The following is a 15,334-nucleotide window of genomic DNA, read 5'->3' as shown; positions in this document are numbered from 1 at the left end:
GGAAACTGAGTTATGAAGAGAACATATGGAGCATATAAAGGGATGTAGGTAGGTTAAGTGAGTGGGCAAATAAATGATAAATGGACTATCATATGCCCAGCTATAAGAAGGATGTTTTTAACTTTAAGAAGGTTCAGAAGAGATTTACCAGGACGTTGCTGGATAGGGAAGGTTTGAGTTTTAAAGAAAGGCTTGATAGGCTCGGGAGCATAGGAGGTTGAGAGGTGACCTTACAGAAGTTTATAAAATCATGAGGGGAATAGGTAGGTTTAAAGGTAGCTTTTAAAGGTCTTTTCCCAAGGATGGGAGATTTCAAGAGTTGGAAGGATATAGACCAGGAGCAGGAAGGTGGGACTTGCTTAGTTTGGGATTATGTTCCATACGGACTGGTTGGACTGAAGGGTCTGTTTCAGTGTTGTATGACTCTATGTGGAAAAGCATGAAATTGTTCACTTTGGCAGAAAGAATAAAAAAAAGGCATATTATCTAAATGGTAATATGCCACAGAACTCTGAGTTGCAGAGAAATTTGGGTGTCTTAGTGCATGAATTGCGGCAGGTTAATATGCAGGTGCAGCAAGTAATCAGGGAAGTTTTATTGCAAGAATTGAGTGCAAGAATAGGGTGATTACGCATCCGTGATATAGTGTATTGGTGAGACCACACCTGGAGCACTGTGTATAGAACCAGTCACTGTACTTACATTCGTGTGTTGGAAGCAGTTCAGAGAAATGTTTACTAGACTAATACCTGAAATGAGGACTGATTTATGAGGAAAGGCTACACAGGCCAGGCCTGTATCCTGTAGAGTTTAGAAAAGTCAGAAGTGACTTAATTGAAGCATAGATGATTCTGATGGAACTTGACCAAGCGGATGTGGAAAATTTGCTTCCTCTTGTTGGAGAATCTAGAATTAGAGATCACAGTCTAAAAATGAGGGGTTGTCCATTTAAGACAGAATTGAGGAAATATATTTTTCTCTTTAGAGACTTGAGAATTTTTGGAATTCTCTTTCTCAAAAGGAAGTTGATGCAGAATCTTTAAATATTCTTAGGACAGAAGTAGACAGATTCTTGATTACTCAGGGCTGAAAGATTATTGGGGTTGTATAGGAGTTGAGGTTAAAAGCAGATCAGTCATGATATTATTGACTGTGGGGCAAGCTCAAAGGGCAAATTCTTGTTCCTTGTTCATATGTCAAGGCAGAAGTAAATAAAACTGATTATCAAAATGTTGAAAGATTATCAGAGATATGTTGGAATGTAGAGTTCTGGTTAAGATTAGATCTTTTGTCATGATCTTATTGAATGGCAGATCAGGCTCAAAGAAATGAATGGCCTACTCTCGTTCCTCCTTCGTGTGAAAGCCAGTCGTCAATAACAAAGCTAAACTCTGTTGCCACTAAACAAGCTGTATACCTGAGTTTGAAGTACGAACTTTGAATTTAAACCTTGTTGAAGTATTTGCTGAAAACCATTTTTTTTTCAAAGCTGAGTTGTGGATTTGAGAAAAAAATTAGGTGCCAATCCCAGGTTTCACACTCAAAAGTTCAAACAAACAGTAAGCAGCAGCAATCTCAAGTCTTTATTGTTTTATAGAAAAATGATGATGACATTCGTGAGCTATTTTTGGGTGACAGCATCAGTGGTATTCTAAGCAGGGAATGGAGTCAATAGCTTCAGACAAAGAGATTGCAACAAATAAAAAAGTTGCAGTCAGTACGTTTAAGGAGTTATTCCATTCTATCATAAGAAATTAATTTGAAACGAGCACTAACCTTACTGTACCATCTGATGATGCTGAGAGAATGGTTTTATCATCACTTGACCAGCATAGAGAGTACACAATGTTAAAATGTCCATTTAACTCTCCTAATAGGTGCCCAGAAGGAATTTCATAAACTAAATCATTAAATGAAAAGGCACAAAGTAGTCAGTCAAATTGGACAGTGTCAATTATTTGTAACCACATTTTCAATTTCTCAAGAAAAAGACATCACTTTTTTGGCACAATAATTTTGCGATTAATTGTACAATAATTAATTTTGAAAGAAATGCATTTTTGCTTTCTTATTTAGTGCAGACAAGTCATTTTATATTTTATGTAACAGTGTAGGCATTTGTATCACTTTGAAAGTTTTGCTTTTATATTGAAAACAATGTAACGCAGGATTGGAGTAGGAGTGTTGCTGGTGTCTACCTTGGATGGCCTTCCTTTTCTCAACATCCACAGCACAGGTGGTGGCTCCATGAGCATTGTATATGCAACATGACTGCTAAAGACACTGGAGAATTCTGTGTGACTTTGCAAAATCATTCATGCCAAAAGAAAGTGGATGTAAACATACAAAATAAGATTTAAAACTTTAGGCTTCGAAGTGCCATTTTTAAATCCTGAAACTTTAGGAGATTAAATTGTAGCCGAGACGACATAACTGAAGAACAATTTTTCTAATTGTTGATTGATATTCAGGCCTAGATCACTGGCAAAAAGTATTGATAGTCAAACGTATAAAATAGCACATGATTATAACATGTACAAAATTGCTACAATAAAAACTAATTCCCCCTTATTTTTCCTTCACGTTTGATAATTCTCACCCATAATAAAATGGCCTTTTCGGTCAGCACATGATGCTGCCAAATTTCTTCCATCATGAGAAAATTGTATGAAGTAACATCCTGTCTGTCCTCCTCGAAATGATAGCAAAAGCTTGTTTGGAATACGACAAACCTAAAGGAAGTGGTCACATCGTAAATTTTATACGTCAGCACTGTCTTTAGAGAAGTAAGGTAACATGTAAGCAGCATTCAAGAGGGTACTTTAGAAGGAAAAAGATGACACAAAAAATTAATAAAATTTAGAAATGAAGTGGAGGTTTTATTTTTGGGATAATAAAAAGGTAAAGTTGTCATAGTCTTATCAGACTACAGGGTTGCTCTCTCTTTCGAGAGAGAGAAATGTGATGGTAGTTTAACCTGAGGGTCAGCACACCCCAGGTGAGGGGAGAGGCCGAGAACAAGACTCCACCATGGTAGCCTCAGTAGTGCAGGAATTGAATCTACATGGTTGGCGTCACTCTGCAATGCAAATCAGCCATCCAACCAACTGAGCTAACTGACTCCTAGTGATAGTACAAAATGGGCAATAACCCATTTTACACCTTCTATGATTGGTTCTATTTCTGTTGCAGTCACAGCATAAGTTAAGCGAGCTCAATTTACCTGTCCAGGTAGTCTAGTCCACTTCAAAAGATCCAAATTCTGGTAATCTAGAGTTGATGAAACAGCTCCTTGTGCCAGCTCAGTTTGAAGATCATTGAAGGAGATAGTGCCTTGTTCTCGTTGAACAGCCATCATGGAACGTACAGAGGGATTTACCTATTTAAAAGGCACAACAACTTAAAGAAGAACTTGCATTTTACACTGTGCTTTTTATTGCCTTAGGACATCATAAAGTCAATAGAGTATTTTTGAAGTCTAGTTGCAGTTGAAACTTAGAAAATCTATTGAATAGGACTTGCTTCAGCTGTCTTTTATGTTTCATTTATGTATAGTTCACAAATCACAAAAATGTTATAGTGCACAAGGAGATTATTTGGCCATTAATGTATATACTAGCTCATTAAATGAGCTTCACTATCTAAAGCCAATCTTTTACTTTTTCCCCATGGCCTAGCACATCACTTTTATCCAAACAATCATCTAATGCTCCTTTCAGTGCCTCAATTGAACTTACATCCACCATACTTCCAGACAGTATGGTCCATATCCTAAGTACACATGAGTAAAAACTATTTCCTCACTTCACTCTTGCTTCTTTTGCAGATCGCTTTAATCTATGCCCTCTTGTTCTTGTTTTTTTTACAAGCGGAAACTGTTTTTCCTTATCTGCTTTATCTAGCCCACTCATGACTTTGAAATTTCGATCATATTTCGTCTTAGACTTCTTCTCTCCAAGGAGAACAGAGTTAACGTCTTCAATATATCCTTATAAATGAAGTTCCTTATTCCTTATCCCTGGAAGCATTCTTCTAAATGACGTCTGCACTCTCGCTAATGCGTTCACTTCTTCCTAAAATGTGGCACCCAGAATTGTGCACAATACGACAGCTGAGGTCAAACAAGTTTCTTGTACAAGTTCAACACTACCTTTTGCTCTTCTTAATGAAGCTGAGCATACTGCACATCTTACTTACTGCTCTCTGTACCTGGCCTGCCATTTCAATGATCTATGAACTTTTACAGCCAGGTCTGTCTGCTCCTGCAACCCCCCCCCACTTAAAATTATATCCCTTATTTTATATTGTTTTTCAATATTCTTCCTACCAAAATGCATCACCTCACATCTCTCTACATTGAAACTCATCTGCTACCTTTCTGCCCACTCCAGCAACTTGTTTATGTCCTTCTGGAGTACTACACTGTCTCCTCACATTCATCCAAGTTTTGTGGCATCTGAAAACTTTGAAACTGCCCCTGCACACCAAGATCTCAAATATTAATATATATCAAGTATCATTACATTGAACATTCAAAAAATCGATCATGAATGTTCCTTCATCCTGTTCAATATCCATCAACCATTAATCGCTGTTTTTTATCACTCAATCAGTTTTGTATTCACATTACTACAACCTTTTTATTCTATGACCTATAATATTCCACACAAGCCTGTTGTGTTGCACCATATCAAATGTCTTCAACAGAAAAAATAGTGGGCTTATTACTAAAATATATAACTGCTATTAAGATTCTGTTAACTTAATCAGTATCCCAGAGTTACTGACAAGTAGCATCATTAAGATCCTTATTAAAATAATATTCCAGATCAGACTACAAGAAAAAAATGGCTATGAAAGGTTTTTACAAGTCATCTTTAAAAATGCTTTAGAAAGAGAAAAAAAAGCAATCCGTAAAATAAATACCTATCAATCAAAATGTTAAAAGCAATTCACATATCCAGGAAATGTACAACAATGTGTTTAGCCTTTCAAAGGATTTTAAAATACACTCACATTTTGAGGTAGCCTTAAGCCTTTCACTGTAACGTATAAAGTTGAAGGGTAATGATTCCAAGGGCGTTTCTTCCACCATTCAAACACATCAATGGAATTGGAAAGCTTCTTGATTTTTACAGGTGGATAATATAACTGCAGGCGCAGTTTTCGATCAATATTCAACACTCCATTAGCACCCACCAGCTATGAAACAACAACAGAGAAGTCTATGTTCATATGTGGGACATACTAACTGAAGCATAAATTGGAACAATCACAAACATATGAGAATACATAAAGACAACGTGCCCAAATTCCTCAGGGCCCACTCCACTTCCTCTAGGTCAGAGATATAATCCACTGCAGGAAAGAAGAAAAACATCATTCTTTAATTTCTGTCTTGACAGAAGTGTAGCTTAGCCTCAGGATAAAGTCATCAATCCTCTCTCAGAACGAATTACTGCCATTTAGGAAAGGTTTAGAACTTTTCTGAAGATCTCAATTAGAACACCAGTTTCTGATTTCCCACTGAAGGTCAAGGATTCTTCAACTTTGCAGCACACACTCTTAATATGAGAAAGAAAGTTTGAAAGAAGAAGCCTCATACAAAGAATTAAACACTCAAGCAAATGAAATGGAATTTACCAGATAAAACCTAGACTGTTAATTTCCAGCTTTAGGAGTTTCAGGCCAATCTGTGTCTGTGTAGGTAATACTGCGGAACAAAGCTGGGCAAGTGGTAGAAATGTCAATGGGAAAACATTTTGGCAACAATGACCACAATTTGATAAGGTAGTCAAGTAAAAGGACAAGGAAATAAAAGTTAAAGGAAATAAAATTTTTGAACTGGGGAAGTACTAATTTTAATTTTATGAAAGACTCTGACCAAAATGGATTTGGTGCAGCTGCCTGTAGGAAAATTTACACCAAAGTGGTGGGAGCCTTTCAAAAAGCAAACAGTGAAAATGCAGGCCCAACATAGTCCTGTAAAATGTGAACTGTGGAACCAAACATTCCAGAGAACCCAGAATATTATGGATTTACAGAATTAAATAAAGGGAAAAAAAGGAAGTTTATGGTGGATATCAACGGCTCAGAATATCAGAAGCCTTAGGGGCATATGGAAAGTGCAGGGAGTTACTTAAAATTGAAAGTAGAAAAGCATAGAAGGGGCCATGAAAAAAACACTTGCAGGTAAAATAAAGGAAAGCCCAAACACATTTCATAAGTACAGCAGATCAGGGGAAAGTCATAACCAATGGAAGTGTGGGGCCAAGTGGCAAACCACAGGTGGAGCCAGAAAACATAGGTGAGGTTTTAAACGAGTTCCTTACATCCGTACTCAAGTTAGAGAAGAACGATAAAGGTACAGAGATCAGGGAAGAGGGCAATAACATACTTCAATAACTTACAATTGAGAGAGCAGGCTTAAAATTGGATTAGTCACCAAGTCATTGTGGGAGGCAAAGAGGAGATTGCAAGAAGAATAATATTAATTTTTAAACCCTCTTTAGACATAGGAGAGATGCCAGTGGACTAGAGGACAGTTACTGTGGTACGTTTATTCAAAAAGGGTGGTAAGGATAAAGCTGGGAATTACAGATCAGTGAGTCTAACATCAGTTACAGGAAAACTACAGGCAAGGATTCTGAGGTACAGAACTATGAGAGGCAACGATTAATCAAGGATAGTCAGTATGGCTTCGTCAGGAGACCTGACAAGCTTAACTGAATGTTTCAAAGAGCTATGATGTATGGATGTAGTCGACACGGACTTCAGTAAGGATTTTGACAAGGTTCTGCATGGAAAACCCATCGAATCCAGGGAAATTTGGCAAATCTGATCCAAAATTGGTTTAGTGACAGGAAGGAGAGCACGGTGAGTGAGAGTTATTTTTGTATCAATGTGTCTGCATCCAATGGCATAAGGTTTGGTGCTGGTGTTTTTATTGTTGCATGTAAATTAGTTATCTTACCATGAATATAGAAGGTTTGATGAGCAAGTTTGCAGACAACACGAAAATTGGCAGAATAGTAAATACTGAGGAAGAAAGCCTTAGGCTACAGAGGGTAAGGTGGCAGAGCAATGGCAAAGGAATTTAATCCTTAAAAGTGCAAGTACTGCAATTTGAAAGGACCAATAAAGCAAAGGAATATGCGATAAATGGAAAGACACTAGGAAATGTAGAGGAATAGAGGGACCTTGACGTGTATGTCCATAGATCCTTTCATGGAACAGGATAGGTGGATAAAGTGGTTAAGAAGGTATTTATTAGTCGAAACTTCGAATACAAAATCAGAGTGGTTGTTGTGGAGCTGCATAAGATGTTATATAGGCCACAGCTGGAGTACTGTGCCCAGCTCTAGCTGTCACACAAAAGAAAGGATGTGAGTGCACCAGGCAGGGTGCAGAGGGGATTCACCATTTTGTTGCCTGGACAGGAGCGTTTCAACTATAAAGAGAGATTACATAGACTCAGATTGTTTTCTATAGAGCAGAGGAGGCCAAGGGAGGATCTGATTGAGATGGCCAATATTATAAGGGGCACTGATAGAGTATATAGGAAGTAATACTTTCCCTTCATTGATGGATTAATAACCAGGGGATATAAATTTAAAGTGAAAGGGTTTACAGTGGATTTAATGGAGAATTATTTTCACCCAGAGGGTGGTGGGTATCTGAAACTTGCTGCCTGAAAGGATGGTACTGGCAGGATCCTTCACAATATTTAAAACATACTTAGATGATCACTTGAAGTATCATAGCATACAAGTCTATAGGCAAAGTGCTGGAAAATGGGACTATAGTAGATAGGTATTGATGACTGACATTGACATGAATGAGCCAAAAGGCCTCTTTCCTTGCTGTAAAACTCTATGGCTCTAACCCAGTAGTCCACTAATAGCTTTCAGATATAGGAGAACACAACTTGCACAGATTCTGGTTTACATGTGCACCACATAACCCTCGATATCACAAACCAAGACAAAAATCTAATCACAAGACAATAATTTATCAGGTTAGCCAGGAAACAACAAAAATGCATCTAAACTTTGACAACAAATTTCTAGATGAAAATAGTCAGGTTATGATAATGTATTTAAAACCTTGCTTGCATCCATTTGTTCAGATTTTCAGGTTTCTATTTTATTCAGTCATGGGACGCGAACTTTGCTTGCTAAGCCAGCATTTATTGCCCATTGTTAGTTGCCCTTGACAGCATGGTGGTGAACTGCCTTTTTTTAACAGATGCAGTCCATTTGGCATAGGTAGACCCATAATGCCACTGGGAAAAGAGTACCAGGATTTTGACCCTGTTATACTGAAGGAACAGCTATATATTTCCAAGTCGGGATAGTGAGTGGCTTGGAGAACTTGTAGATTGAGATGTTCCCATTTATTTGTTACCTTTGAACTCCTAAACTGTCATGCACTTGTGTTTACTAAGTGCTCTCTAAGCAGCCCAAGTAAATTTCTGCAATGCACCTTGTAAATAGTATACACTGCTGCTTCACAGCATCATGGGTGTTTCTAGATCTATTGCCACCCAAGCAAGCTGCTTAGTCCTGGTGTCAAGTTTCTGGAATGTTGTTAGAGCTGACTCATCTAGGCAAGTGGGAAGTATTTTATCACACTCTTGACTTATACTTTGTAGTTGGTGAATGGGCTTTGAGGAGTCAGGAGGCAAGTTACTCACTGTAGGATTCCCAGACTCAGAAGGCAACTTACTCACTGTAGAACTCCTAGCCTCTGGCCTGTTCTTGTAGCCACATTATTTATATGGCTAGTCTATTTTGGTTTTTGGTCAACAATAACCACCAGGATGGTGACAGTGGGGATTCAATGATGGTAATGCCATTAAACATCAAGAGAAGATGGTCAGATTCACTCTTGTTCAGGATGATCTTTACCTGCCACTTGTGTGGTGTGAATGTTACTTCCAGCTGTCAGCCCAAATGTGGAGATTACCCAAATCTTGCTGCATTTTGGCATGGACTGCTTCAGTATGAGGAGTTGCAATTGGTACTGAACTTTGTGCAATTACTAGTGAACATTTCTGACCTTATAGTAGAGGAAAGGCCTTTGATGATGCAGATAAAGATGATAGGGAATAGGACTCTACCCTGAGGAACTCCTGAAGAGATTTCCTAGGAACTGAGATGAATGAAACTGTACAATCAAACCACTTTCTTTGTACCAGGCATGAGTCCAAACAGTGGAGACTGTCCCCTGATTCCCACTGACTTCAGTTTTGCAAGGGCTTCTTAATGCCACTCTTGATCAAATGCAGTCTTGATATCAAGAGCAGTCACTCTCACCTCACATCTAGAATTCAGCTCTTTTGTTCATTTTTGAACAAATGCTGCAATGAGGTCAGGAGCTGTCTTCGCAGAGCCCAAACTGAGCATCAGTGAGCTCAGAGAGAGGGATGCAACAAGAAATATACTGAAGCCCAGGATCAGGCCGCCTCACTTCAGCTTCAGCTTCAACACAGAAGAGAGAGGGCGTCCTAGTTCTTACAGCTGCAGCTTTGGGACACTGCTGATTGGAAAAACAGTATCAAATCAAACAGTAACATCACAGGAAAGTGGTGAGTTCATTCGGTTGTGATTTTTAAGAGTATACTTTTTGGAAGAAGCGATTAACTGAGAAATAACAGGAATAAATGAGTCATTATGGATTCAACCCAATACAAGTCAAACCAAAAGCAACATTTGTAGATGAAACCCTAGTGTCATTACTGACATGTGAATGTCCAACTGTTGAGAGACAGAGCAGTAGCAAATCCAGTCACAGCATGCTATCCTTTACATGGTTATTTTTCAAAGTCATCTGGAACCAACTTTCCTGGCTTGACCACAGCTGCCAAGATATCACCAGCAATTTCTAAAGGCCCCAGCAAGCTATCCTGGTAATGAAATGCATCCTTCAGGTCTTTAGTAGTCGAAGGACAGATACTGAATAGTGGAATCTTAGATGGTACATGAAGTTTGAAAGTACACAGGGATAGTCAGTGATGGCCTCAATCTTGAGTACAGGCAGCTGAAGTGATAACCTTTGGGATGGTGCCATGGAGTGGCAAAGAAAGCAAACATCTTATGCAGCAAATTCAGCAGCCAAAGAGGATACTCCCTTTTATTTAGCATACACAATTTGCTTTTCCTAAAAATGGCAATATTCCAAATATAATTAAGCTGTGAGTAATTATAAAAATAGCACTGGAAAAGCAATTGCTGTATTTACACAAACTAAATCAGAGCCAAACATCTACCAAGATTTTGAAAATACAGCAGGCAGCAGCCTGCTTTGCTTCAGAATATAACTATATCCATAATTCATTACCTTTAGAAATGCCCAAGCTATTTTTCGCCAACCTCCTTCACTACTTTGAGTTGCATAGTTGGCTTTGGCTTCATCCATACTTACAAATTCAAGGATCTGTAAATATTAAAATATCTTATAAGAGCTGCAAAGAAACCAAAACAAACACTAGATAATATCTAGTTCAAAGTGGCTCTAAAATATAGGTTAAATACTGAAAAGCTAATTGTTAACAGGCAATTATAGAAACTGCTGTTCACAAGTCAATAATGCAGGAAGAAAAAACAAAGTAACTATAGGATCATAGAATCCTATCTGAAGAATGTTGTGAAACTTGGAAGGGTTCAGAAAAGATTTACAAGGATGTTGCCACAGTTGGAAGGTTTGGAGGGAAAGGCTGATTAGACTGGGGCTGTCTTCCCAGAGCATCGGAGGCTGAGGGGTGAACTTATAGAGGTTTATAAAATCATGAGGGCCACGGATAGGGTAAATAGACAAGGTATTTTCTCTGGGGTGAGTAAGTCCAGATCTTGATGGCATAAGTTCAGGGTGAGAGGGGCAAGGTCTCAAAGGGACGTAAGGGGCAACCTTTTCACGCAGAGGGTAGTGCTTGTGGAATGGGCTGCCAGAGGAAGTGGTGGAGGCTAGTACAATTACAACTCATTTAAAGGGCATCAGGATGGGTGTATGAAGAGGAAGGTGCTAGCAAATGGGACTAGATTAGGTAAGGATATCTGCTCGGCATGGATGTGTTGGACTGAAGGGTCTGTTTCCGTGCTGTACATCTCTAATGACAATGAACAGTGAAGTCAGCAAAACAATGAGAAACAAAGGGTTATATTACTGGTTCAACTGCAATTTCTACACTCAAGATTTAACTCTCATTTTGATGAGCACGAATACATTTAAACTGGTTTAAAACATTAAAATAAAACTCACCCATTCTAAAGAATACTATACCATTCACTTTGGTCTCATCTGCATATAAAAAGTTAAAGATGATACAGCACAGATTAAATCAGTGTGTCAGAATCAAACCCCAATCTTTTGATACCTCAAAGAACAGAAGACTAGAAGGCGAATCCATAAATTCATGAAGAAAGTAACCAAATCGCTCATTGAATATAATTTGCTCCTCCCATGCTGGAATTGCTGATTTATTTTTCCTAAAATCGTATGGCTGTGTTATGATGGGAAGGATGTGTTCCACGTTCTCTTGCTCGTAATATGAAGTGACAGGTCGATTGCTATCAATATAAAACAATTGGAATGATGATAAAGAAGGAAATATTCTTAAAGAATCAAATCTCAAGAGCTTTTTATTCCAACAATGTTTTTGATAATAAATCCGAGTATTTTAACAAATTGGTCATATTAGCTTCAAAGGCTTAAACATTGCACAATGGTCACATTTTAAATTGATTTAGCCTACACTAGCCAAAGTTGTTTAAACCAGACTACAACTTGTTGGTCCAAGAGGTTATTTTCTTTAAAAATAACTAACTCTTCAAGTTAGAGGCCAGTAGGTCTTCATTTTCAGCGTAAAAAGACATCTCAATCAATAGGTTTCATGATATACAGCTTTTGATCTTTGCCTTATCAATAACACAATCTGTACAACCAATTTGAATTGAGCAGTATTATTCTGACATTATCAGAGCTAAGAATTAAAAACAGAAGTTAATTTGAAGTTATGATATGAATGCTAAGCGTATTCAGAAAGTATCAGACTACAAACTTTCAAACACACTTTTGGATACAAAAGTATGTTAGATGAGTGGAGGGTATCAAAATGTTACCACCTGTTCAGAAAAAGGGAAAGGGCCAAACCCCAGATAACTACAAACAAATGAGCTCATCAATGGTGCTCAGCTATTAGAAACCAGATTACAAATATCAACCATTTAGAAGAAATGCATTAATTAGGACAACTAACTTGTTTGTAAATGACAAAAAACACTGACATCAATGTGTGAACAGTGATGTGATTTGGGAGTGTTAGGGCTCATTCATATAAAAGTGATATAGAGTCGGGTACATAGTTAAGGGGGAGGAAATTATTTTCAAAAAGAGATGAATAAAGATAAAAGTTAAAGAATTTGCATTCACTGGGCCTTTCACAACATAAAACCATCCAAAACACCTTTATAGTTAATTAAGCACTTCTGAAATGATGCCATTGCCATAATGTTCCAATAAACAGAAATGTGATAAATCATTATACAATGATATTTTTAAAAGGGAATGGTAGTCTTGAATCGTTTGTCAGACAGAAATAGTGTTGTGTGTTCTTTTCTATACACCAATAAGGGTGAATAAAACCACAGTTCAGCAATGCCAAGATTGCGGCATTGCCTCTGAATTTATGAGAGTATCAGCTTGGATATTTGAGTGGGGCTTAACTCCTCTTGATTCAGAAGTGAGAGTGCAGTGGGATTGTTGCCAATGGAAAAGAAGAAAGCTTTTATCCTTTTCTTTGAAGGGATGTGAGCATCCATTTGTTGCCCCTGAACAGTGATACTTTCTAGGCCAGTAGTTTTCAATTGGCATGTGTATTGCAAAATTTGTGTGCCCATGCTTTTGATATCCTCCGGAGCCTCAACATTGATTATTGACGACAGTATCTGCTCAGGAGAAGAGAAATCCACTCAGTTTTGCAGCCTTATGTACCTTGATGCTGAAAAGGTTGGGGACTATCCTTATAGACCATTTCAGAGGGCAGTTCAGAGTCAATCACATTGCTGTGCCTCTGCAGTTGCATATGGACCAGATGATGTAAAGACAGCAGATTTCCTTGTCTAGAGGGTATTAGTGAAACAGATTTGTTTTTATGACAATGATAGTTTAATTTTTTTTTGGTTAAGCCCAAATTGTGTTGAGGCTTCTGGAGGGTTTTTTGCCACATTGCCTAGTGACTTCTTTCGCTGTATCTAATCAAACTCACCCCTATGGCATCTGTCACATCTGATTTTGGTCTAACCTTGCCGCACACCACTCCCTGAACAATTCAAAACTCAATGGACGTCTGCTGAAAGATTGACACGTCGTGTGCTTGCACCGTCTTTGAAAGGCCATTGTGCACCTGGACAAGCATTGACAATCCGGCACTGCACCTCACTGGAAGCATATCAGTACACAGACACAGGACAACACTGCCCATGGCAATCAGCTGGCATGACTGGCAAACTCCTCCTACATTAACCACATTTTCTTACCTTACTCACAGTTTAACCACCACACCACACTTTACTTGTATGTAGCTACATTCTACCTGAACAACCACCAAGTCAGTGTTATCCTGCCCAAAGCCTTCTGTTGACTCACAGCTTGTAAATGTGAGATAGGGGAACATCATATATATGGAAGCAAATGGACAAATCGAAACATTAGATTTAATTTTTGAAAGCAAAAGCAAACACAAACAAAACCATCGCAGTATCCGAGGAGCAGGAGAATCGGCGTTTTGGGCATAAGCCCTGAAGAAGGGCTTATGCCCGAAACGTCGATTTTCCTGCTCCTCGGATGCTGCCTGGCCTGCTGTGTTTTTCCAGCACCACATTTTTCAACTCTGGTCTTCAGCATCTGCAGTCCTCACTTTCTCCCACAAACAAAACCAATACAGGCTAAAGTTCACCCACAGTGTAAACTAGACTTAAGCATAATGAGCAACAAATATTTTGCAACATAATTATGTACTGTATTATTTCTTAACTATTGCAGTATGTAACAATGATATTCTGTCTGGCTTGTAGTGCCCAACCCAGCTAAACTCTGTCACAGACAAGAACAGCTTTCTCCTGCCCAACATCCTTAATTTCCACCTTAGACAGTGCTCTTGCTCTCCCAGTTCCTCAGCAGCCAGCACATTGTCCAGACTATACCAGATTGCAATGGAGTCTTTAGCACTCCTACAGTCTGTTCAACTATCATCCTGATCAAGACATTGGCAGCATTTTATTTGTGCCCTGCATCATAAGATCATATGAAATAGGATCAAGAGTAGGCCGCTCAGCTCCCCCCAAAACCTGCTTCACCAATAGGATCATATCCGATCTGAAATTTCTCAACGAGGTCAAGAAGGCATAACAATGCCTCTTCTTCCTCAGAAGGCTTAGGAAATTCGGGATGGGGTCCACACCAACCTTTCCAGATGTACCATACAAAGCATTCTATCCGGGTGCATAATGGCTTGGTACAGTAACAGTGCTGCCCAGGAAAGTAAGAAACTGCGGAAAATTGTGCACAGCCCAGACCATCACGGAAGCCAACTTTCCAACCATGAACTCCATCTACACATCTTGATGCCACGGAATGGCTGTCAACATCATCAAAGACCCTTCCCACCCCGACAATACTTTTTTTTACATTAGATTACATTACAGTGTGGAAACAGGCCCTTCGGCCCAACAAGTCCACACCGACCCGCTGAAGCGTAACCCACCCATACCCCTACATTTACCCCTTACCTAACACTACGGGCAATTTAGCATGGCCAATTCACCTGACCTGCACATCTTTGGAATGTGGGAGGAAACCGGAGCACCCGGAGGAAACCCACGCAGACACGGAGAGAACGTGCAAACTCCACACAGTCAGTCGCCTGAGGCGGGAATTGAACCCGGGTCTCTGGGGCTGTGAGGCAGCAGTGCTAACCACTGTGCCACCGTGCCGCCCACTCTCTTCTAACCTATCCCATCAGGCAGAAGATACAGAAGTTTGAACACATGCATCAACAGGTCCATTAACAGCTTCTTCCCTGCTGTTATTAGACTACTGAACGGACCTCTCTAATTTGAATCTAATGTTGACCTTGCGTTTGTGCACCTCCTGAGCAGTCGTAAACGTGTATGCCTCGCTCTGTCTAAGCTACGGTCTGTGTGTCCTCGTTTGTTATGATCTGACTATAGTGCAAAACAAAACCTTCCACTGTACAAAGGTACATATGACAATTAATCAAATCAAATCACATCCACTTTCCTGCCCTTTCCCCTGTAGCCCTCGTTTCCCCATGTGA

The 15,334-nt window shown here is 39.1% G+C and overlaps 1 protein-coding gene across 4 annotated transcripts in view; it reads right to left on the bottom strand.

Annotated features, from left to right (window-relative positions):
* ahi1 (Abelson helper integration site 1) overlaps positions 1-15,334 on the bottom strand; it is a 259,803-nt gene that overhangs the window by 183,364 nt on the left and 61,105 nt on the right. For all 4 annotated transcript variants that reach the window (XR_006311028.2, XM_043686138.2, XM_087981977.1 and 1 more), the window contains exons 7-12: positions 11,375-11,567; positions 10,342-10,437; positions 5,017-5,202; positions 3,224-3,379; positions 2,600-2,732; positions 1,777-1,900 (exon numbers count right to left, since the gene is read on the bottom strand). Coding sequence is in view for 3 of the 4 variants with exons in the window: in XM_043686138.2 (XP_043542073.2) it covers positions 1,777-1,900; positions 2,600-2,732; positions 3,224-3,379; positions 5,017-5,202; positions 10,342-10,437; positions 11,375-11,567 (888 nt within the window). In the remaining variant the exon portion in view is untranslated. The remainder of the gene's footprint in view (positions 1-1,776; positions 1,901-2,599; positions 2,733-3,223; positions 3,380-5,016; positions 5,203-10,341; positions 10,438-11,374; positions 11,568-15,334) is intronic.

This window comes from Chiloscyllium plagiosum, unplaced genomic scaffold (assembly GCF_037043375.1).
Source record: "Chiloscyllium plagiosum isolate Xiang-an unplaced genomic scaffold, Cpla_swu_hap1 HiC_scaffold_3, whole genome shotgun sequence".
In the NCBI taxonomy this organism is placed as follows: Eukaryota; Metazoa; Chordata; class Chondrichthyes; order Orectolobiformes; family Hemiscylliidae; genus Chiloscyllium; species Chiloscyllium plagiosum.
This window is presented reverse-complemented; position numbering and strand designations above follow the sequence as displayed.